At 38.6% G+C, this 25,622-nt stretch overlaps 1 protein-coding gene and 1 pseudogene across 5 annotated transcripts in view; both read left to right on the top strand.

Moving 5' to 3' along the window:
- The first annotated feature begins 2,124 nt into the window (after positions 1-2,124).
- On the top strand, positions 2,125-3,807 carry LOC122102340 (annotated as a pseudogene).
- A 1,655-nt stretch (positions 3,808-5,462) lies between these two features.
- The window catches only part of Ripk2 (receptor interacting serine/threonine kinase 2), a 32,594-nt gene continuing 12,434 nt past the window's right edge, over positions 5,463-25,622 (top strand). For 2 of the 5 annotated variants that reach the window (XM_042673191.1, XM_042673189.1), the window contains exons 1-7: positions 5,463-5,901; positions 13,300-13,453; positions 15,799-15,954; positions 19,183-19,340; positions 21,435-21,484; positions 22,242-22,403; positions 25,355-25,440. In XM_042673191.1, the coding sequence (XP_042529125.1) occupies positions 5,729-5,901; positions 13,300-13,453; positions 15,799-15,954; positions 19,183-19,340; positions 21,435-21,484; positions 22,242-22,403; positions 25,355-25,440 (939 nt within the window). In that variant the 5' untranslated portion in view covers positions 5,463-5,728. Of the gene's footprint in view, positions 5,902-13,299; positions 13,454-14,238; positions 14,316-14,564; positions 14,856-15,798; positions 15,955-19,182; positions 19,341-21,434; positions 21,485-22,241; positions 22,404-25,354; positions 25,441-25,622 lie in introns of those variants that run through there. The other 3 variants (XM_042673192.1, XM_042673193.1, XM_042673194.1) reach the window with 3 other exon arrangements.

The following is a 25,622-nucleotide window of genomic DNA, read 5'->3' as shown; positions in this document are numbered from 1 at the left end:
TAAAAAGTGTTGTGACAAAGTGATAGTGATAGAAAACACATCAGTGGTTTCCTGGTTTTAGTGAAGATAAAGGGCAAGCAGGTGAGTGTGACTGGAAAGGGAACAGAGGAGGGAGATCTTTGAGGTGATGGAATAGTTCTGGAATCCTGAATGAAGCAGTGATACAGGGATCTTTCTAGGCAGTCAAACGACAAAGAGTAATGCACACTCGTTGAATATATAAGAATGAATATATAAGACATAACTGTTGAATGGAGCTAGGTGCTGGTTATATAATACCTCTGTGTATTATCTTTGCAATTTCCTATTGATTTTATTAATCTCAAATCAAAAGGCTTTTTTAGATTATACTTGGGAGAATTCGTTTCCTAGATCTACCACAACAACAACAAAAAAGAAGCTACAAACTGGATGGCTTAAATAGAATTTATTCTCACAGTTCTAGAAGCCAATCAAAATGCGAGCAGAGTTGGTTCCTTCTGACAGCCATGAAAATTCTGTTTCCTTGTGCTCTCCTAGCACCTGGTAGTCTTACTCATTTCTTGGCTTTTAGATACCATTAATCCTGCGTCTTCACACTATTTTATCCCTGTGTGTACGTATCACATCATGATGTCATTTTTTTCTTCTTCTCTTCCTCCCCCTCTTCTTCCTCTTCCTTATCAAGTGAGACAAGCCTCCCCATGTACTTAAGGCTGGCTTTAAACTCACAATCCTCCTACTTCAACCTTCCTAATGCTGGGGTTACAGGTATGTGCTACCACACCCAACTAAATTTCCCCTTTCATACCAACACAGATATCTAGGATCAAGGCTTATCATCCTGGCCTTAACTTGATCAACTACAAAGATCCTCCTTCAAAATACGGTCACATTCATAGGAGTTAGAATTTCCACATTTGGAAAGGAATACTCAATTCTATCCTTAACACTTGGTCTGAAAACAATTGCAGAAGTATAGGAAACTGTAGTTTAAAGATAGCTCATATAACAAGAATTAAAAAAGAAACAAGCAAAAGAACCAAAAGCCCTGCTTTAGGTCATAGGTTCAACTTAATAGCTCAATGAAAACAGTTCTTTGAAAAATAAGTATTGTTTTCATTGCATTAACAGATTCAGATCAAAGACGGGTACAGCTACCACATTTTCACTTATCAGAATTCATACAGAGTTTTCTGATTTATTGGGATGAAACAGATCATGCTATAATTAATGATGATGTCAAAGACAAAGATGACATGATAACCCTCTCCAAAGTATCTATCTTTAAATCCCACCCACCCCCAATCTTCTTTTTTTAATGGTATGAATGAATGATGAAGCTCAAATTGTCTTGGAAAAAGACTGGACTTTATAGCACAAGCAGGTAATATTAATATCAGAAGAACATCCTAACACTTAGAAGATGAGAGAAGTTTACTCTTTAACAAGCAAAAAGGGATTGCTGAAAATTCAGTGAATTCCTTTTTGTAAGAAGACATTCAGAAGTTGCACAATGCTTCATTAGGGGTTCTAGTAGTAGAGGAGACTGTACCAGCTAAATGTCTGCAGGCTGCTTTTTGTCGTTTTTTCAAATTTTCAATGCTTTCAGAGAAAGACGTTAACCTTTTTAGAAATTTTAAAAAATTACTATTTTTCAGGATGCTAACCAATAATGATGTGGCTTTAGATTGAAAAGTAGTTTAAAATGACATTATCAGCATAGAGTACATTTGTTTTCATGAGTGACAGGTTAATTGTAATCTTTATTAATAAATTATATTTACTCTTTCCCAACGGATATATGAAGTATTTTGTTCAATTTAGCTTACTTTTCTTAGTAAAGTACTTAAAGGTGAACGCCAGCGACTTGCACCAGGCATCTGAGCTACTTGAGAGGCTGTTATCTGGACGATGTTGGGTTGAAGCCAGCCTTGGAAGATACCGCTGAGAAAATCCATCTCCAACATAATCAGAAAAGCCAGGCTAGAGGTTGGCTCAAGGAGTAGAGTGCTAACCTAGCAAGCAAACGGATGAGCTCAAATGCCCTGGGGGGGGCAGGGGAACCTAACAATATATTCAATTTTCGGACTGAATATAGAATATCAAAATGAGAAGGGGGTGGAGCGCCAAGAGCCATGCGCCATGCGGAGCCTCCTGCTGGTGGCCCTCCCTGGCGCTGGGCAGCAGGGGCAGGAAGATTCAGTGCTGTTCCTGCGTGGAAAGGGCCGAGTGAGGATTCTGACATCTGATATCTGGGATGATACAGCATTGATAAAAAGCGTATGGTAACGCTGTGGCTTCCTTTAAGCACGCTTTAAAGAATGGTGACATTTGTGAAACTCCAGATAAGCCAAAAAGCATCCCATTAAGAAGAATCAAAGCCAAAGGAAGAATAACACAACTCCTTTGAAACGGTGGAAGGTTGGTGACAAATGTTGTGCCATTTGGTCAGAAGATGGATGCATTTACCCAGATACCATTGCTTCAGTTGATTTAAAGAAAGGAACCTGCGTGGTTGTATACACTGGATATGGAAATAGAGAGGAGCAAAGCCTATCTGATTTTCTTTCCCCAACCTCTGAAGAGCAAATAATAGAGAACCGAATGCTCAGGGGAATGAAAATGAAAGTCACATTTCAACATATGAAAGTGAAAGCTCCAGGTTTCCTGGAAATAAGCTGAATAACAGTCAAAAGCTGCTCCATGGAACTCTTTTCTTCCTCTGCCACCCCCACTGCCAGGATCAGGATTGGGACTAGGAAAGCCAGGTCTAAAAATCAATGGCCCCAAAGAAACATAGGTCCTATGGTTTCCCTTATTTGCAATAACTAGTATATGTCTGAGAAAAGCAGAAACGGTCAGATAAGTTGATGTTAGGCAAAATGAACCCCAAGATAAGGATTCAAATGTTTTTTTTTTCTTTCTTGCAATTGTTTCTAACATATTTATAAGATGATTTCTTTGTTGCTTTGTATGTCCCTCCCCCCACAGTATAACCCCTGTTTTCACTGTATTTGATGTTGGTATAATTTGTGGGAAGGGAAGGGAAGGAAATAACAAATGGTTTAAATAGGGATACAGTGGACCCATTGCAACAATGAGATGTACAAGATGTTATGTGGAAAAACAAACTTTACAACTTTGGCAGGGGGAGGGGATGGGAAGGAATGGGAAGGAGAAACAAAGGAGGAGGCAACAATGCTTGATAAGAAGTGTACTTGTTATCTTGCCCATGTAATTGTAACCCCTCTGTACAGTATTTTCACAATTAAAAAAAAAAAAAAGATGTTGATCTGCAACATGGAAATCAAATCAAAGGGAAAAATTCTATCTACTACAAGAAATAGTATTTTCACAATAAAAAAAAATAAAAAAAGAGGAGACTACAGCAGGGGTTTTTAAAAAAATAAATAATAAATAAAATTCAATGGCTCATCACCACCACCTCCCCACCCTACTTCCTGTTATGTGGATCGCTCCATTTCCTTCTGGATCACCAATAATCCCCCCCATACACACACACACACACCTCCCCTGTGTCTAGATTCTCTTAATGACACTGATGCTCTGGGAAAGTATGTAAATCTCATAGTACATGAGTGGCTACCATACTGGCATTACATGGGTTTCAGACAACATCAAAAAGAGGGAGAAGCTCACATTTCAATTAAGGAGAGAATGGTGGTGATATTCCCTGGCAATATGAACAAAAGTCTCCTGGTTATCTTCACCGACAGGAGCCAGAAGTACCGTCATCAGCATCTTCCCCTGTCCCGGAGTGTCTGTGTTAGGACCAGGATTGTTCTTGGGGCAGTCAGTGAGTGACTGAACAAGGAAATGTAAGTGCTTGAAAGACACTCAAAGGTTCCTTTCAGTACATGAGTTGGGCTGTCAAAATTGTGATTCAGCACTTTGCATAATTGTAACTTAGTAAATATGTTAAGCTTTTTGTTAATACCTTTCAAAATAAAAAAAAAATGTGGGAAAAAAGAGATGATTGTACTCAATAACTGCATGATGGATATTTTTCTAATTCCCCATGACAATAGCCTCCATATCATCAAATGTTAACAGGTATTATCCTAGTTTGGGGGGGAAAAAGGAGCTTTTTGCTCTCCATCATCTTGCTTGCTCATAGCTGGAGCTCTACTGCTCAAACCATGCCTCCAATCCAGCTTTTTGCTGGTTTCTTTTGGAGATGGAGTCTCTCAGACTTTTCTGCCTGGGCTGGCTTTGAGACGCTATCTTCCAAACCTTAGCTCCCTGAGTAGCTAGGATTACAGGTGTGTGAACCACTTTTTTCTACTTTGTGTCCATTTTCTATTAGTGAGATTTAGAACACTTGTTTCCTAAAATAACACTATGGGTAAAAATAAGTTTTATTTGCAGTACACAAACACAGTTTAATGTAATTTCACAGAATTTCCAAGTAGTGCATCTATAGATATGATGCTTATTTGAACCTGATTTGCATAACCTTTTCATTTGTTTGTTTAGTTCAGTGAACCTACTTTAACTCTTTAGAGAGAAATCTATTATCTTACCTGGAGTCATCCCTCGGGAGGGAATTCTCTTGAGGTGCTTGGATCTCTACATATGCTTGTAAGAGTATGAAAGAATCGACAGGAGGGGAGTATGCTATTCTCTAGTAGTCAAATGACAAGGAAAAACTTACCTAAATTTGTACCACTAAAACAAAGTTTGTCACTCAACCCTCACTTCTGAAGAGACATGAGGGAAAGATTGGAGTGTGTAGGTAAGCAGGTGGACTTACACCTGCTTCCTTAAGAAACAGAGACCTCGGAAATCACCAGTGGAGAGTCAGGGCTGCACCCCACGGGTACGCCACCACCGCTTCCACTTCCCTCTTCCAATAAACACTGTGTGTGCGCTTCACCAGCTCTCTGCCGTGGGTACATGTGCCCTGTTCAGTTGGGCAACTTAAGAGAAAAGAAAAAAAAAGTGTCTGTAATGTTACATGTGATTTTAGAGATAAGTGAGTCACTCCAACGCGAGAGTCGGCCTGGCTTCCGCACCAGGTCTCCCTCCTCACCCCCACCCCACCCCACCCCGGCCAGGGATTGAAATCCTCCATAGCACAGCCTTCAGAGCCAAGTGACCCTTCTGACCCCAGCCACCAGCAGGCCTCCAAGGGGGACTTTCTCCAAAAGGCCGGGTTTCCGAACCTGGGTGCTGCTGCGAGGGGGTGGGAGGGCATCGAATGCCCGCGCGCCAATGGCCGGTGCTGGGACCCGAGTGGGAGGGGGGAGGAGGATGGGAGGGGGACGGCGGCCGCGCGCACCGGGCCGCGCGCCCGCCCGCCCAGGGAGCTGGCGCGTACCGGGGCCGCGCACTCCGGGCCCTCGCGCGCACAGTGGCCGCGCTCACCCGGCAGGCCGGGGCGGGAGCTCGCGCGGCGAGTGGGGCGGGTCCCGACGCGGTGTCAGCCACTGACGTCGCCGGGGGAGTTCGCGGAGGAGGAGTCGCCGCCCGGGCTCCGGACGGATGAGCCTAGGAAAGGCCGGGGCGCTGCCAGTTCCTCCAGGCCGCCACCTCCCGCACTGCCCAGCCGGGTCTCCAGCCACCAGCAGTGCCGGCGCTGGGCGCGCGAGGCGCGTGGAGCATGGGCGGCCTGGTGACCTAGTGTCCAGCCACCAAGGGGCCGCGCGTCGTCCCACTCCCCACTCTCCTGCTGGGCCGATCTCCGCACACCCGGGGCCCGTGGGCGGCCGGCGCGCCGGTGACCATGCACGGGGAGGCCATCTGCAGCGCCCTGCCCACCATCCCCTACCACAAGCTCGCCGACCTGCGCTACCTGAGCCGCGGGGCCTCGGGCACCGTGTCGTCCGCCCGCCACTCCGACTGGCGCGTCCAAGTGGCTGTGAAGCACCTGCACATCCACACGCCGCTGCTCGACAGGTAGGGCGGGCCCTGGAAGAGCCCCGATCTTCACTGTACCCCGCGTCCCCTCCCAGAACACGCGCGATCGGGAGAGCTGGCCTTGGAGCCCAAATGCCATTTGCCACCCCCCCCCCCCATCCCAAGCCATCTCTCTAGGAAATCGGTCGAGCTTTGGAGGGGGCGCATTTGGGGAAGAGGGAGGCATCTGCACCCCTGGAAATCACCCACCTCTTTCCTGCGCTCTTCTCCCTGCCGGCTTTCCTCTCCTCCCTTCTTTCCTTGGCTACCTATCCTCTCTCCCTACTCTAAACTTCTATCCGCAATCACAGCCCACTCGAATGGTGTTGATTGAAGTTGACGTGTATTTATAATCGTGGGCTTCGGCTTGGGCTTTGCAATCGGATTCTAGGGCTGTAGGTAGCTAGCTCTTAGCCACAGAGCTGAAATGTGGTTGCCGAACTGAAGTCCTCAGTAAGTGTGAAATATGCAATATTGATCGCATACCAAAATGATCATTTAAAAAATTGTCTCTGTGCGTCATGTTTTTATAATTTTATTCGATAGTTGCCCCTTTCGAGTCTGGGATGTTTTGGTCTGAGGTTTTTGCTGGCTTTCTGTTTTGTTTGTGGTTGGTTACGTATTGTGAAAGTTTAAATCTCAAACTCTCTATACTTGACAGTTCAGTTCTCTCAGAGTGAAGACTATCCCTACACAGGAAATGTGCATTCTTTTTTTTTTTTTCTAACAGTAACATTGAATTTACAAAGCTGTTAAATGGCCAAAAATTGTGACTCTTTCTCACATCTTCGAAGAGGTTCCCATATTCAGAAAAAGCTAGCATTAGTTTCTGTTTCCAGAAAAAGAGTTGCCAGATACCGTGGAAGTGTGACTGTATGTATTAGTCACTAAGACGTGTGTATTTTCCTTCCAACAGGGAATTTGGCCAGGCCTTGTATTTGGTTCTTAGTGAATTAACATCCATGATTTCAACATTCTCTTCTCCACTTCCTATAAAAATACATCATGATAAAGGCCTCATTGAACAGAGGCAGCTTCCAGGCAATACCAGACAAATTTCTTGGCTTTGGCCCTGCCAAAAATGATTTGACTTTCTTTCTGAGTGTGACTCTTCTTTCATTTTGGACTAGATCACATGGTAGATTTTGGACACTTTTGGAGATAGTTTCCATTTTTGTATTCCACAATTCCCTTCAAGTGATTTGTATTTTGTGGAGCAAATGGTGGACAAGCATGTTTATGTAGTCAACTTAAAAGGGTAGTGTTCAGTTAGAAAGAATGAATATATTTTATAACCAACTCTACAAATATTATATAGGAATGTAGCACTGAGACTATTTCAACAGAATGATTCTCTCATTTTTTCAGTATTTTAACTTTGTGCCATTTGAGGGCTATGGGATAGAGAGAAATCCCTTCTATACACAATAACAACTTTCATAATATAAAATGCTTTGCTATAGTGGGTAGGAAGTCAATTCTGTCTTCAAAGAAGCCATAAAGCCTGTGAAACATTCTGGCCTTAGCACATGTCATTCTTTTTTCCACTTGTTATTTTTTAACTTAATAGTAATGTTTATGTAGTCTGCACCTATGGCTACCTGCAGTTGACTTACATTATAAAATTTAGGTAATAAATACTGAACATATACTTCATAAGCTCCAGTGTAGATAATACCTGCATTGTTATGTATGATCACCTGGGGAAAATAAATGTGTTACATGTTATTTTAGTGACTGCTGAGTCATTCTCTATTACCTGATTTCTATCCAATGATGGCCTTTCTCAATAGTCTTCCCACCCCTTATGGGTAGATGTCTCTTATTGCCTATCCATGTTCCCTTTAGCTAGCATAACTGCTTTTTTCCCCAACTGAAATTTTAAGTAGGGTAATTTTAGTGATACTTTTATCTTTAAACTCATTTGACTTTATTGTCTTACTCTTCATGAACTCTATGTTCACAAACTGTCTACTTGCTTTTCTGATCAAGTAATTGACTAGAAAGAATAGGTTTTGGTGTACCATAGTTGCAGTTTGGATCTGTGTGGTTATTGGAAAATTGTTCCATTTTCTGACCTCAGCTCAATATTCTTATATATAAAATGGAGAGAATGGGAAAGGGACCAAATTTAGAGGGTTGAGATGAGAATGAGAGTGCATGTGACTAACACATAATAACATCATAGCAAAAGGAAGAATGCCTCCAATAATTGGAATAGGAGGGAACAGTGTCATGTCACTGGGACTTCCACACCATGCTTTCTGTTTAATTCATTCTCATTATCCAGGAGTCTTCATGTTCTTCCTGTGACTTCCTACAAGGATGTTGAACAGTAACTGCCTTGTCGGCCCATGTCTCTTGGGGCAAATGCAGAACTTATCTGAACTTAAGGAACATACTTTTAATTAAACACATCTTACAGACTGATACAATTAGTTTTGTAACAGTTTTGTAGGGGTTAAGAGACAGGAAGAAGCTTTTCATTTTGTCGTCTTGCAACTGTTAAATTTTAAATTATACAACATAAGCTATACTACTTAAAAATAAATGACAACAGATTGTCTTTGTTGTTGTTTGGATATTTGGTTTGTTGGCTGGTTGGTTGGTTGGTAGGTTTGTTGATTGTTTGGATGGTTACTTGGTAGGTTGGTTGGTTGATTGGGTTTTAGCAGGTCTTATAGTCTCATCAGGAATGTCTGTTGTGTCTGTAACAGCCCTTCATCCAGAGTTTGGGTGGTTTAAGAACAACTAATTATCATCACTCACCTAATCGGATTCTCCTGGAAACATTTCTATTTTGTTATTGCTACCAACACCTACTTGTCCAGGATAAACATTGATGACATCTTCAATTCTCTTCCATTTAAAAAAAACCCTCATGATTAGTCTGTCAACACAGCTATTAAGCTAGTGTTCTCTTTTCCATTTCCACTACTACCTTTATAGTTTTAATCTCTCCTTGTTTCACTTCTTAACCAGCTCTAAAATCTGACTTTCTGATCCTTTCTGGTTATTGCTTCCAAGTTCACCAGCCTAAAATTTGCATTTGCTAATACATTTATCCTGTTTAAAATCTTCAGTCACAAACTCAAGCACTTATGGTATGGCTCCTGCCTATAATCCTAACTAGTCAAGAGGATGAGATCTGAGGATGGCAATCTGAAGCTAGCTGGGGCAGGAAAGTCCTTGAGACCCTGACCTCCAATAAACTACTCAGAAAGCTGGAAGTGTCACTGTGGCTCAAGTGGTAGAGCACTAGCCTTGAACAAAAGAAACTCAGGGACAGTGCCCAGGCCCTGGTGCTCCAGGACTGGTGCACATAGACACACAATCTTCCATCACAAATGACTATGAAATAAAATATAACTCTACCTAATTGGCTTCTTTTGGAAGCATCTTTATTTTTGTTATTTCTGCTAACACCTATTGCCCAGTAAAAAAAAATAATGATGGGGGGGCTGGGAAGGTGGTTCAGTGGCAGAGCGCTTGCCTTGCATGCCTGAGGCCCTGGGTTCGATTCCTCAGCACCACATAAGAAAAAAGAAAAAAGCCGGAAGTGGCGCTGTGACTCAAGTGGTAGAGCGCTAGCCTTGAGTTGAAGAGCTGAGGGACAGCGCCCAGGCCCAGAGTTCAGGCCTCACGACCGGGCCCCCTCCTCCCCCCCCCAAAAAAATAATGATGGCTTTGACACTGGGAGGTGATCTACCTTATCTTTTTTTTTCCCCTTTGGCCTTCCCATCTGTTAACATAAACTGACCCACATCCAGTGGTTCAATAATTCACTTTCATTAGCACTTCCTTGAATTCACTTGACACAACTGTTGAACACCTACCATGTTACTATATGCTAAGCATTCTCAATTCTGAAAATATGCATGTAGAAAATCAAAATATGCATGCCTCAACCAAATTATATACCCTTGGTCCAGTGACAAAATACTATCCTTTGATTTATTTTTAAATTTTCTTGTAATGGTGATGTACGCAGGGGTTATAGTTACAGTAAGTCAGTCACTTACAGTAAGTAATTTCCTTTTGAACAGTGTCACTCTCACCCACATTTCTCCCAGTTTTCCTCACTTTCCTTCCCTCTCCCCAACTTGTGTAGTTCAATAACCAATTTATCAGTGAAACTCACTAGACACTATGCTTGAAATAAACTATCCATTCTTTTTTTCTGGGGGAGGGGGGTCAGTCGTGGGGCTTCAACTCTGGGCTTGAGCGTTATCCCTGCGCTCTTCAGCTCAAGGAGAGCGCTCTACCACTTGAGCCACAGTGCCACTTCCGATTTTCTTTTCTTTTCTTTTCTTTTTGGATCCAGTCATGGGGTCTGAACTCTGGGCCTGGGTGCTGTCCCTCAGCTCTTCAGCTCAAGGCTAGCGCTCTACCACTTGAGCCACAGCGCCACTTCCGGCTTTTTTCTCTTTGCATATGTGGTGCTGGGGAATCGAACCGAGGGCCTCATGCATGCAAGGCAAGCGCTCTACCACTGAGCCACCTTCCCCAGCCCCCCACTTCCGGTTTTCTAGTGGTTAATTGTAGATAAGAGTCTCACAGACTTTCCTTCCCCGGCTGGCTTTGAACCGCAATTCTCAGATCTCAGCCTCCTGAGTAGCTAGGATTACAGGCGTGAGCCACAGGTGTCAGCCTATCCATTCTTTTATATATATTTTTAATTGTGAAGATACTGTTCAGAGTGGTTACAGTTACATGAGTAAGGTAATGAGTATATTTCCTATCAAGCATTGGTACCCCCTCCTTTGTTTTTCCCTACCATCCCTCTCTCCCCAACTCCACAGCTCCTCCCTCCTCCCCACAAAGTTCTAAAGTTCATTTTCAACATATTGTCTTGTACATTTCATTGTTACAATGGGTCATCCTGTGTCCTTATTTTAGCTTTTTGTTATTTCCCTTCCCCTCCCCAATTTAGAAAAATGTAAATACAATATGCAAGGCACCAGAATCAAATACAATGAAGACAGGGGTTATACTATGAGGGAAGAACATACAAGAGAAACAAAAAAAAAATCACATAGTACATTATAAGTACATTAACAACAACAACAACAAAGATAAAACCTCTTGTGTCCTTATCTTGGGGTTCATTTTGCTTAGTATCATCTTATATGGTCATATGTACATAGCTTTTGACCTTTTCTGCTTGTCCTAGTAGTTATTCCAAATTTAAAAAACCATGGGACCTATGTGTCTTTGGGCCTGGCTTACTTCACTTAATATAATTTTTCCAAGTCTTTCCATTTCCTAACAAATGGGGCAATGTCATTCTGATGGAGGCATAGAATCAACTTATTCATCAATGAAATAGAAGAAGCAACCCAAAAATTTATACGGAACAATAAAAGACCCTGAATAGCAAACATAATCCGTAGCAGAATGAGCAGTGCTGGAAGAATAACAATACCAAATTACAAACGCTACTACAAAGCCATAGTAATCAAAACAGCTTGGTACTGGCACAAGAACAGACCTGAGGACCAATGGAATAAAACTGAAGACCCAGAAATGCACCCACAGACCTATAGCCACCTAATCTTCGATAAGGGAACTAAAAAGATAGAATGGAAGAAACACAACTCTTCAGTAAATGGTGCTGGCAAAATTGCTAGATCCTTAATATCACCCTGCACCAGAATCAACTCCAAATACCTTGAAGTCAAAGCAGACACCCTGAAAACATTACAGGAAGGAATAGGAGAAACTCTATGGCTCCTTGGAACAGGCTGAAATTTCCTTAATAGAGACCCAGAAACCCAACAAATCAAACTAAAGGTTGGACTAATGGGATTGCATGAAATTGGAGAGCTTCTGCATGGCAAAGGACATTGCTAGCAAGATGAATAGAAAGCCCATGGATTGGGAGAAGAGCTTCACTAGCCATACAACAGACAAGGTCTCATATCTAAAATATACTTAAAGCTCAAAAAATTAAATCCCCCAATAACAAATCCTCAAAGAAACAACCACCCAATTAATAAGTGGGCTAAAGACTTAAAGAGAGATTTCTCTGAAGAGGAAATAAGAATGGCCAATAGACACATGAAGAAATGCTCAACTTTTCTAGCCATAAAAAAATGCAAAGCAAAACAACATTGAGATTCCACCTCACCTCAGTAACAATGGCTATAATCAAGAAATCTAATAACAACAGATGCTGGAGGGGATGTGGCCAGAAGGGAACCCTACTGCATTGTTGGTGGGAGTGTAAACTTGTTCAACCACTTGGGAAAGCAGTATGAAGATTCTTCAAAAAAACTCCACATAGAGCTCCACTGTGACCCAACAATCCCACTTCTGGGAATTAAAAGATCACAAACAAGGCCATACTAAAGTTACTAGCACAACTATGTTTATCACAGCATTAGTTACCATACCTAAGATATGGAAGCAACCCAGATGCCCCTCAGTAGATGAATGGATCAAGAAAATGTGGTATATACAATGGAATTCTATGCCTCTATCAGAAAGACTATCCACTCTTAATATGTATTGAATTCCTACTTCTCTGAACACTGTGGAATTCTTTGTTTATCGTGTGCTTTTATTTCTCTAAACTCTCCATATTGTGCACATTTTTTCATGTCTTTCTTGGTTTTTATTTATATGTATATACTTCTCCTCTATTAATAATCCGTATAATCTGCCTTATACTTTTGTTTATTTTTCTTAAAAATTTCTGGGCAATTTGAAGGAAAATATATCCTTTTCTATTTATAGTCTCCATGCTGCTGAGCACCATTCTTCATTCATACTGAAAGTAAATTTCTTTTTTATTTTTGGGTTTTGTTTTGTTTTGTTTTTTGTTTTTATAAATAAGAAAGTGAGATATAGTGATATACCAGGAATCTGTTGTGAGCATTTACCTATTTTCAGTGTTCTTGTTTCTAAGTTTTAGTGACCTTTATGCAGCCATTAGCATCTACTCACTTAAATCTCAATATTTCAGTGTTTTAAGATTCAGGACATATTGGAAAAATTATGATTTGCAACTATAAAATTTAATATAATATTTTAATTAAATTTATTTGTTCAAACTCAAAATAAACTTAATAATTTCCTTCTAGTACCAATCATTCTAACACTGATAGGCTTTATGAATTTCTTTTTTACACTTTGTTCCTCCTCTCTCCTAAGAAAAGTACAGTAATAATAACCTGTGTACGACACTTTTACCTGTCAATGGTTTGTAGAAGTTATTTTGGTCTCGAAACAGATTTGTAGAATATTTAGGATAAGAATTATTTCTCCTTTAAATATTATGAACCTAAGATCAAAAAAGTTGAAATTTTTTCATGAGATCATATAGATAATTAATCCTATAGGCATGATAACTTTATTTTCCATTCTGAAATAACTCTACTTCTTTTTTTTTCTTAGTGAACGAAATGATATCTTAAGAGAAGCTGAAATTCTACACAAAGCTAGATTTAGTTATATTCTTCCAATTTTAGGAATTTGCAATGAGCCAGAATTTTTGGGAATAGTTACTGAATACATGCCAAATGGATCATTAAATGAACTCTTACACAGGGTAAGTACTGTACAGTTTTCAATGACTATGATTACCATTTGTCTTCACACTATACAGTACTTCAGTTTTATATTAGATCAGATTATTTGGGGTATAGAAAAGAATCTGAGTAAAAATAAAAAAGACAGTTGCAGTAGTAAAGTTCCACTTTTTGAGGTTATATCTATCTATCAAGATAGATAGATAGATAGATAGATAGATAGATAGATAGATAGATAGATAGATAGGTAGAGTCATGCTTTGTAGTCAAAAGGGCCTCAATTGTCCTGCACAGGTTCCTCTCCTAACACTCATACTAAATTCTAGTATCCATTTGCATTTTGTATAAGGTAGGAATGGGAAGAAGATAAGCTTTTCCTCAATCCACTGTTATGCCATATTTATGTTATTGACAAGGATTCAAAGTAAATGTTACTAATACCAGTTCAAAAGTTTTGAATTAAAGTCCAAATAAATTATCTCCAAGTACCAGACACATTAACTTGTCCAATCATAGATAGTAGTATAAGCCATTTACCTTTTGACTCAAGGTTGTGGTTCCGCATTCTTGAAATATGTGTATTTGATACATTATTATTACTTGCTTGAACTTACATTCTTACAATCTCCAGTCTGCATTTTCTCTTCAATAATCAATTAATAGTCTATTTAATGAGGGTTGGTTTAGTTATTGCATTGTATCATCCAATTTCTGGCACTCCTAGATTTCAGTGCATCACAGTGCAACCAAAGGAAAGTAGGTACCACTGTGAGATACTCATGGAGTCACTTCCTCTTTGTTTCAGAACACATCGCATTGTTTTCATGACTTGTGACCATCTGAAACAAAGATGGAGTGAAGTAACTGGTGTCAGTCTGTAAGGTTTGTGTAACCTCTATAGCAATCAAAATATCATCTGTCAATAAAGAACAATTCTCCTTTCTAGAGAAAGGAAGATACATAGTATCTTCCCCCACCTCCTCATAGATATTCTGGCACCCAAATTTGGAGTCCAGTGGAAATTCTGTAGCCATCTCCAGGAGTTATGCTAACTCTTGGAAGGTATCATGAAATATGGAGTGAGTGCCCTTCTGCCCTTGTCTCCTTAGCCATATGCCTCCTTGTACAACTATGCTGTAGAGAAACCTGGTGATTCCTTTTAATTGCATGCTTTTCAGGAGGAAAAAACTTGCCTTTTGTCAAATTAAAGCATCCAGATACTTCAGAGAATGGGATTATGTATGTACCAGAGAAAGTAATGTTATACATTAGTGTTGGGTCTTTCCTTTGGTTTCCTATTTTATATTTTCTAGGAGAGGGTAGCATCCTGTTATATCCACAGAAGAAAAAAATGCAATGTACTGAAAACAATCTTAAAGTATTTTGAACCACTCTTCCGCCACATTGATCACTAAACTTTAAGTATGTCTATTTTCAGAAATAATTATCAAGGCAGTTTTAAACTTACAATAGAAGCAGACTTTTTAACAGTACTCAGGAAAACATCTTCAAGAGTATACTGCCTGATAATGTTGACTAGTCAAATTGTCTTGTTTTTCTGAGTATATACCTTGTACTGGGAAGCGAAATTAACTTTTATATTCAGAATATGTTTAGAAAGCTTATAGAGTTACCATATAATTACTAAGAAATGTGGATTTTTTTATGCAAATGTGACACTAGATTTAAAAGAAAATAAACCTTTGTCTCATTCACAAAAAGAAAACTCTTAAAGGTTAAATTTTCAAAGAAAATATACATAAACTATATTATTAAAAGCATAAGATTAATCCTTACCATTAAATAGCAATAATATAGTCATAATTTTTATTGGTATAAGTTGTTATACAGTTACAATAAAATATGGCTTTATATTAATAGAAAAGTTTAAAATTTTGAATAAATAATTTGGTATGGATCAAAAACAAATTGTATGTAATTTTCTCTGTGTGTGTGTGTGTGTGTGTGTCTGTGTGTCTGTGTGTGTGTTTGTGTGTGCACTTCTGACCACAGTTACTTAAATTAGCCATAGAACCTTGCTGTGGAGGTGACTGTGAGTGTATGTGTCTGGCTCTACATAAATACAAAATAATTGAGTCTTTGTCAGTTGAAGAAAAAAGAGTTAATCCCACATAGTTGCATGGCCAATATAAACTAAAAAGAAATATCAGCATAATAGCTACCATTATTGTTTCTAAAAATTGGAATAAAGTGAGATCCAGAAATGTTAAGCAATGTTAAATACCGTGTCATAAATTGCACATATTTTACCTTAGTTTGTAATCCATCTTTGCATGAAATAGAATTTTCTAAGTGTGAAATTTAAACACTACTTTTCATTTTGTTTCTTTCAATATATTCAAAGAAAACTGAATATCCTGGTGTTCCTTGGCCACTGAGATTTCGCATCCTGCATGAAATTGCACTTGGTGTAAATTACCTACACAATATGAATCCGCCTCTACTTCATCATGACTTGAAGACTCAGAATATCCTGTTAGATAATGAATTTCATGTTAAGGTAATTTTTTAATGGTCATGTGTCCAGATGCCAGTGGCTCACACCTATAATCCTAACTACTCAGGAGGCTGAGATCTGAGGATCCTGGTTCAAAGTCAGCCTAGACAAAAACATCCGTGAGACTCTTTCATAACTTCTTTTTATATGAAATATTTTTATATAATATATATGTTATTGTAGAGGTGATATACAGAAGGGTTACAGTTACCTAAGTCAGGTAATGAGTACATTTCTTTTTGGAGCATGTCACTCCTTCCCTCGCCTTCTCCCAATTTCTCCCCACCATCCCACCCACAGTTGTGTAGTTCATTTTACACATAGTATCTAGTGAGTACTGCTGCTGTATTTGTTCATCCTTTGCCTCACCTCTTCTGTACTCTCCCCTTACTCTCCCAAAGACAAACAAATGAGACCAAAAGAAAGGACTACAAATACAGCAACAAAAAGCTCTTATTCCAATTAAACACCCAAGAAAGCCAGAGGTGGAGCTGTGGTTCAAGTGGTAGAGCACTAGCATTGAGTAAAAGTAGCTCAGCAACAACACCCAGGCCTTTAGTTCAAGCCCTAAAACCAGCACCAAAAAAGAAAAAAGTTATGTGACCTGACACCCATGCCTCAGATCTATAACATAGCTACTCAGGAAGCTGAAATGTAGAAGATCATGATTTAAAGCCAGTCTGAGTAGAAAAGTGCATCTCTAAAATAACCAGCAAAAAGCCGGCTTTTAGTATGACTCAAGAGATAGAGTATAGCCAGCCAAGCAAGCTGAAGTCTTTAAGTTCAGACTTCTGTCCCAATACTAGAGGAAAAAATTATTTATGTCCTTAAGTTTAATTATTTTATATAATAGTTTTAGTTATTTCTTCTACCTAGCCAATTTAGTATCTTTTATTTTATAAGCAGACAGGAAAGAGAGCTGAAGAAACAGGAAGGAGCCAGAGTCAGATCCAGTCCCCAAGGAAACACTCTCAGTGACCACTGTCCCCAAGTAAATACGACCTCCTACCTTTGACCACTTTTACCCAATAATACTGTGCTTTTTTGAATCTGTCATCAAGGAATTCATTCGTTTGGTCATAGTGCTTATGATCTAATTGTCTCTGAAAACACCATCACAGACACCCCCAGAGTTGTTAATTTGTTGGCCACGTAGGCATTTCTTAATTCAATCCATTTGGTAATAAAATTTACCACACCAGTGGCCGTACCATTTTACATTATATCAGTAGTGTATATGATGCTTTATATCATCCTCAAATTAGCTACTTTTTGTATCTTCAAAGTTAGAATTAGATAAATATTAACTAATAGAGAACTGGGATAAGAATTGCACAACGTGGCCCTCGGAACCTCCCTCCAACATGATCAAGATGCCCTGTGCTCATAAACTGCTTTGGTGAACGGCAACTCCTTTGTACAACCACTTAAGGATGATAAAAATTTTCAAAAAGAAAATCTCCCTCCGCTTTAATAGCAACTTTTTTTGTTAACAAATCAACACTTTTAGAAGATGATCAACCTGTTGGCTTGGACTGCTACTGTAATTACCATAATGCAGCCAAGCCTTTGCTGGACTGCTGTCCCAGACCCCAGCAGCGCCGCTTCTAGTATCTCAACCCACTTCTTCCCCTTCCTCAAACTGTGAGCTAGACCACTCTTTAGTTGTGTTTTTTTTCTTTTTTTACCAGTTGAGCTAATTGTTTTTTTCAAATGTTGTGATTATTGACCATCTTCAGTTAGGTAAGAGTTCCCTAAAGACAAAATTTAAGTATGTATGGTTAACTACCATGTGCCTAGAACATACCATACAGAATCATTACACAGTCGTGTGTTGTATAAACAAGTGAATAAATTCCCCAATCTTTTGCATATACTAAGTACTTCTGCTAACTTAATGGTCAAATGTGTTATTGTAAGAGTACATACAAATATTTTAGAATATATAAACTATGATGCTAGCAGAGCTGTCAAAAAAAAAAGGACCAAAATTTTGTCTGGGAAGGTAGCTCCGTGGTAGAGTGCTTGCCTTGCATGAGGCCCTGGGCTCCATTCTTCAGCATCAAATAAGTAGTAAAAGCTGGAAGTGGCGCTGTGGCTCAAGTGGTAGAGTGCTAGCCTTGAGCTGAAGGGCTGAAGGACAGTGCCCAGGCCCAGAGTTCAGGCCCCAGAACCGACCAAAAAGGACCAAAATTAGTCTTTTGTTTAGTAAATGTATGTGGAGCAGCAGTGTCATATGAGAAATGAACTGAGCACTGGTCTGATAATAATTTGCTTTCTCATGAATTCTTTCATGTTCTAATTACTTATATAATATCCTTTTTGTAATCTTCTAAATCTTTTAAAGCAAAGTTTAAGGATAGTATCATATATATATATATATTTATGTAAAACTAGAATGTTTTTCCTTTTTAAAAGTTAGAGTGACATTTACTTTTTCAATTTTTTTCTGACAAACAGTATTCATACACATATATGTGGAGTGTGGTGAGATAACAATACATATAAACATTCATAACATCATATATTATGTGCCATATATTGCTCTGAGTATATTGCTTAGGATGACTCATTTAAAACTTTGTCTCAGTTCATCACAAGTATACCAAGTTTACAGATAAGCAATCTGTCTACAGGGAAATTAAACAACTTCCTCAAGGCCAGACATGTTATTACCTGATATAATTGGAATATAATGAAATATTCTAGTCTCTAGAACCCATGTCCTCAACCACAGCTGTATTATTTTTCAAAATCAACCAAGCTTGGCTTCTCATTTGTTACCAACATGGAACATATTCTGTTGTTTTATTCTTAAGACTTGTTCTTTTATTAATAGTAAGTTTATGAAACATGTTTTCTAAGGGTTTATAATTTTTATGAAATTTGTCTAAATGCTAATAAAAAATCATTTCTTGGACATTTTAGGAGAAATGTTTTGCATTAAACTTGTCAGTCGTGGGGCTTGAACTCTGGGCCTGGGAGCTGTCCCTCAGCTCTTCAGCTCAAGGTTAGCGCTGTACCACTTGAGCCACCATGCCACTTCCGGTTTTCTGGTGGTTAACTGGAGATAAGAGTCTCACGGACTTTCTTGCCCAGGCTGGCTTTGAACCTCGATCCTCAGATCTCAGCCTCCTGAATAGCTAGGATTACAGGCGTGAGCCACCGGCACTCAGCTAAACTTCCAGTTTTTTAATTAAAAATATTTAAATTTACTCCTTCCTCTTACAGATTGCAGATTTTGGATTATCAAAATGGCGCATGATGTCTCTCTCACAATCACGAAGTAGCAAATCTGCACCAGAAGGAGGAACAATTATTTATATGCCACCTGAAAACTACGAGCCCGGACAGAAGTCCAGGGCCAGTGTGAAGCATGATATATATAGGTATTGTATGTTGCTTTTGATCAAAGTAACCTTGTAGAAAGCATATAGCCAATCAGAATTGTAAAGTTGCATATTATTTTTTGTCATAACTATAGTGAAAAATAAATTAGAAGCTGTGTTGGCTATACTTTTACATCCCTTGAGAATTATTAGAATCTTATCTTCTATTAAGTTGTGATATAGAATTTTTTTTAAATCATATATGATTTAGGAGGCAAAGCAACACAGTAGTTACCAATGTTTTTGCTTCCATATTCTCTTTCTGTGCAACCTTTCAGACTATGCTACCTGTTATCTTAGAGAAATAAACTCTTGAACATACTGAAAATGTTTCTATTTTAAAAATCCTTCCGGGCTGGGAAGGTGGCTCAGTGGTAAAGCGCTTGTCTTGCACGCATGAGGCCCTGGATTCGATTCCTCAGCACCACATAAGCAAAAAGAAAAAAGCCGGAAGTGGCGCTGTGGCTCAACTGGTAGAGCGCTAGCCTTGAGCTGAAGAGCTGAGGGACAGCGCCCAGGCCCAGAGTTCAGGCCCCACTACCGGACCCCCAAAAAAAAAATCCTTCCTATTTGTATAAGTGTGAATTCTTTGAATTGGGAATCAATGTATTTGGTGCCACTATGTTTTCATGTCTCAGCGGCAGTTATAATCTTATAGGAATAAGCACAGTGCATTGTTGTTAATATTGGCTACTTGACAATATAAAAGAAAGGTGATCATTTATAATGTGTAGAATTAGGGGGTGGGGCATGCACTTCTTTAATATGCTAATAAATATGAAATAAGACTTTCTACATTATTATGAACATATTTCGTAGTACTTTCAAATAACTTTTTGGTATCTTTTATAAATAATTGACTTGGTAAAAAATGAACATACTCTTCACAATGTGAATGATTTATCTACAGAAAAGTTATATCAGTAATTAAACTATATATCACTTTTTTAAAGATTTTAATTCTTATCACTTCTAATTAAACCCAATGACAGCCAATCCATTTCGATAGACACCTAGGATAAGTTTCTTCTGCATTTACACTGAAAAAATATGAATATGAATAAATGTTCCTTTATATATACTGCTCTCTGATAACTTTCATTTATTTTGAATAACAAAAGGAAACAAAAATACTAATATCTAATTTTGTAAAAACAGACAAAACTGAACCTATCATTCATTTTGTGAATTATGTCTTCATTTTCTATTTCAATATACTCTGTCAGAGAAAATGAGGAACCATTTTTCCTAGATTTGGGTGAATTTCCTCTGTAATCCTCACTGTCCTACAAAGATGTTTCTTGGTACCTATTTAGTTCTGTGTCCCTTTTGAATGCATATTTGGTAGTGGCAAATTTTCTATATCCTATTTAATCATGTGTCCCAAATAAAAATTCAATGCAGCATAGACAGATGATTTACAACTGAAGTATAATTGTAAGTAGAATATTTTTATTATAAAAAAGACAGTACTAAGACACCCCCCCCCTCCAAGAAAATAGAATAGAGCCACATGAGGCAGTCTTTTTATTGTTATTTACTTCATATGAAAAATAGCATTATGAAATTAAAGATTTTAAACAGATGTCAGTGGCTCACACCTCTAATCTTAACTCCTCCGGAAGCTAAAATCCAGATGATCACAATGAGGCCAGCTTGAGCAGAAAAGTCCTTGAAACTCCCATCTACAGAATAACCAGCAAAAAGCAGGGTTGGAGATGTGATTTGAGTGGTAGAGTACTAAACTAACAAATGAGCCAAGTAGTATTGGCAAAAAAGAAAAGAAAGAAGGAAGGAAGGAAAGAGAGAGAGAAAGAAAGTAAGAAAAGAAAGAGGAGAAGAACAGAGAAAAATAGAAGGCATAGCTTGGTGTTCAAATTAGCCTCATGTTTAACTTTAAGCTATTATAGCAATCTCCTTCAAAACAACTATTGTTTTTCTTCTAATGGTATAAGAGCACTCCTCTTCTTGGTTATATATAGTGATACCTTAACAGAACTTTCAAAACTGGCATCTCCAATTTCAACTTTAAAAGTAGTGCTATCTTAGTTTATCACACAAACTTCGTTTATAATAATGCTTTCTCTTTAACAGCTATGCAATGATCACATGGGAGGTGTTATCGAGAAAACAGCCTTTTGAAGGTAAGTAGTTCTGGCTGCCTTATTCTAGGTAATGTCATATTGCTAAGACATCCTTACAACTGTCTAAAGCTCATCTGATTTTAGATCTTCCTCTATTTCATTCTGTATAAAACACAACAATGAGAAACATAATTATTTATCAATTATGAATCTACCATAACCTAAATAGTATATTGGATTAAGGACAAGCCACTAAATCTCATGCAGAAGTCTTCATTTTTGCCAACTGCTACATGGGATTTATTCATTTCAATCTAGCAATAAAACTCTTCACATTACAGTTTTAATGTGTATTCCTTCTATAAAGACTAGAAATTGAAGACTAAATCTTTTTCAATCTTGTTTACGTGCTTTATTTCACATTTGTATAGTTCTCTTACAATATAAGAAACATCCTCAAAAATCTTGGTAGCTTGCAACGTAAACATTTGTTTCTCATGAACATTAGATGTTAGTTGCTAGAGCCCCTCCCCTTCTGCTAGGTCTCACTTAGCTCTCTGAGCTCTGCCTGGCTCTGCTTCTCTGACATCCCATTGACCTGATCAGGTCACAGGACCCAGCCAGAGTTACCAAGTGAAGGATGTGGGCTCCTCTCCAGGGAGTCTCACCCTGGCTGGAAGATAGTGCCTTTTAACAAAAACAAATGCAATAAATTAGTCCTAAAAATGTAAGTTTCTTTTATTTTCATGTGGTTTGAGTACTTAATATGCTGGATCATAATATATCTGCTCTTAATGAAATGTATTTTCTTTGACAGACGTCACCAATCCTTTGCAGATCATGTACAGTGTGTCACAGGGACATCGCCCAGACACAGAGGAAGCAAGCTTACCACATGACATCCCACACCGGGCACTCATGGTCTCTCTAATCAAAAGTGGATGGGCACAGAACCCAGATGAAAGACCCTCTTTCTTAAGTGAGTCTAGAATTATAACCTGCACCTTTTGCACAACAGAAATAGCTAAGATGCTGTGAAGAAAATTCTCCTTGAAAAATTTTGCCAGTTAGTTGGCTTGCTCAAAATTGTAGAAATTCTTTTTGCCCTTGCTATTCATTGCCTGTTGAGAAGACCTGAGAATCCCTGACAGCAAGGGGAGATCATAGCACAGGAGGAAGAGTTGCGCTCACTTATTAAACCCTAGCCTGTGCTTTAAACTTTCCAGAATGAGCACTGGGAACAGAGAAGTACAACAAAGACAATGTGAACTCATCATCTAGTTGAGAAAGCGCAGAAGAAAACAAAATGCAGATTGTGAGAAAATAAACATGGTAACACTAGGAAAGGGAGCGACTAAAGATCATTCGTAGGAGCAAATATTTGAACTCAGATCTGAAGCTTAATAAAGAGTCCATCATTAAAACCTGGCTCAACCAGAGTAAAGGTTCTGAGCCTAGAAGATAGGAAGAATTTACAAAGGGTAAAGAGAAGTCTGCATAGCTGGCTTGTAGTGTGAGCAATGAAGGTGATAATAGGAGATAAGATTAAACAGGTTTTGAGGAAGGGGCTGTTTAAAATCATTACAAATTAGTTTTCTTTCAAATTCAACAGAAAGCCATTGAAGTTTTTTTTTAGGGAAGTGACATGATCTAATTTAAGTTTAGGTAAAACTTGCTCTCGTTTCTGTGAGAAATCTAACTAGAAGAAGGTAAGATGAGAAACAAAGGCCAGCTAGGAAACTCTGATTCTACTGATAATTCTATGGATAGAAAATTTTGTACGGGATTAAGATCATGGGCTGGGAAGGTGGCTCAGTGGTAGAGTGGTTGCCTTGCATGCATGAGGCCCTTGGTTCGATTCCTCAGCCCCACATAAGCAGAAAAAGCCAGAAGTGGTTCTGTGGCTCAAGTGGTAGAGCTGAAGAGCTGAGGGGCAGCGCCCGGGCCCAGAGTTCAGGTCCCACGACAGACCAAAAAAAAAAAAGGTGAGCACAGAATTAAGATCATATCTCTAAAACAGAATGGATCAGACATCTAAATATGAATAGGAGAAAATCATTATGGCCTTGTTTTATGCAGAGGTCTTAGATTTGGTCATTGCACTTATAAAAGTTGAGAACTTTAGCATTTTAAAGTGTACTACTAAGCATAAGAAGACACACACAGACATGGAGAATATATTTTCATATCTTATGTCTGCTTAAGGCCCTGGGTCTAGAAATAAGAACTCTAGCCAACTCAATAACAGTGCAAAGGGCAAAGTTTTAAAATGGTAGATTTTAATCAAATGGTTAAAAAGTATTAGAAAATGCAAATTGTAACAATGAGGTGGTACTACCTCATGTCCACTAAAATAGCTGTGCTCAAAAAAGCAGAAAATACAGAAAATACCAGTGTGTTAACTATGACATGAAGACCTCACTCATTGCTGATAGGAATGTGCAGCCAATTTGGAAAATAGTTTGTCAGTTTCATAAAAATGGAAAATTAGCTTACCATACAACCTTCTCAAAAGCCAGGGCAATATAACACCTTAGCTTTAAAAAAGAAAAGAAAAAAAGGCTACTCAAGAGGATCCCAGATGGAAAGAAGCCCAGGCAAAATGACAGCAATATTCTGTTGCCACAGAAAAAGCCAGGCATGGTGGTTTATGCCTATAACTCTATCTACACAGCAGGCACAGAGTATGAAGCTAGCCGTGAGGAAAAAAAGACAAGACCCATTTAAAAAAAAAACAACTAAAGCCTTTTTTAAAAGGGCTAGCATATGTTTGATGTATTAAATAGTATCTGTCTAGCAAGTACAAGGGCCTAAGTTTAAATCCTGGTACCACCACACACATATAGAATTTTTTATTATCATTGATAACACATAAAAATATAATCTTAGTGGAGGCATGAAACCAAAGAGATATTTCTAAATATAATTTTCAAGTATTTAAAAACTAATTAGAAAGTAGACAAATACGTATAGTTTACTGAAGACTTTTACTCATTTCTTAATTGTGTGGTTAATTATGTTCTTAATTGCGCTGTGCTATTATTGAGTTGTCTGAGTTTTTTTTTTTTTTTCGGGGGGCGAGGGGGGAGTCCAGTCATGGGGCCTGAGCTCTGGGCTTGGGCGCTGTCCCTCAGCTCTTCAGCTCAAGTCTAGTGCTCTACCACTAGAGCAACAGCGCCACTTCCGGCTTATTTCTTTTTGCTTATGTGGTGCTGAGGAATCTAACCCAGGGCCTCAGACATGCAAGGCAAGCGCTCTACCACTGAGCCACCTTCCCAGCCCCTTGTCTGAGTTTTTTATGCACAGATTACTTAAGCGGATACATGACATGCAAATGTATTTGGTCATCTCTTAACTTTTCATTTCTCTCTTTTTTAGTAGGATTATAAGTTGAACCCAAAGCCTCTCACGTGGTAGAAAAGTGTTCTACCACTGAGTTTCATCCCCAGATCATTTTTTTCTTAGAAGTGTCTTTCTAAAATGCAAATTTTTTGAATTTTTTGAACTCTAGTTAGAGTTGTTATATAAATCCTGTTTTTTATATCACCCTTAGTGAAGGATATGAAGCTTTTTTCTTTTTTAGTATTTAAAGTATATTATCCTGTTGAAGTTAATTTTTATGTTTGATGTGAGATAAGACTGAATTACATGTTTCTGTGTCATTCCCCAACTTACTGCCAGTTGGTTAAAAAGATTACCATTCCTCACTGAATTAGTGTAGCCCTTTTGCTAAAAATCACTTGACCATAATTTTTTAAGAGCATATTTTTGGACTTTTTCTTTAGTGAAAATTCTCAGACAACTGAATCTCATCATCAATTTAGTGAAAGATTGAGTTGAGACTTTCTAAGTTATGTGTTAACATTTCAATATAATGATTAAAAGCAATCTGAACTTAACACTGCTTGATTTTTTTTCTTGATTATTTAGAATGTTTAATAGAACTTGAACCAGTGCTGAGAACATTTGAAGAGATAACTTTTCTTGAAGCTGTTATTCAGCTAAAGAGAACAAAGGTAAATTTCCAATGGAAATGTTAGAAACTAGAACTTTCAACTATTTACTCACGAAGCTTTTAATTGAGTTTAGTTTGCATGTGTACTTACTGCATAATTTTCACAGACATGGGCTATAGCTTTGAGGTGGAAAGGTTTACCAGAAGCTTTGCTTTGCTTTCTCTTTTTAAATTGTTTTTTGT

This window comes from Dipodomys spectabilis, unplaced genomic scaffold, assembly GCF_019054845.1.
Source record: "Dipodomys spectabilis isolate Male_0828 unplaced genomic scaffold, ASM1905484v1 ptg000783l, whole genome shotgun sequence".
Classification (NCBI taxonomy): Eukaryota; Metazoa; Chordata; class Mammalia; order Rodentia; family Heteromyidae; genus Dipodomys; species Dipodomys spectabilis.
Note: the sequence above shows the minus strand (reverse complement) of the source record. Positions and strands in the feature narration are given on the sequence as shown.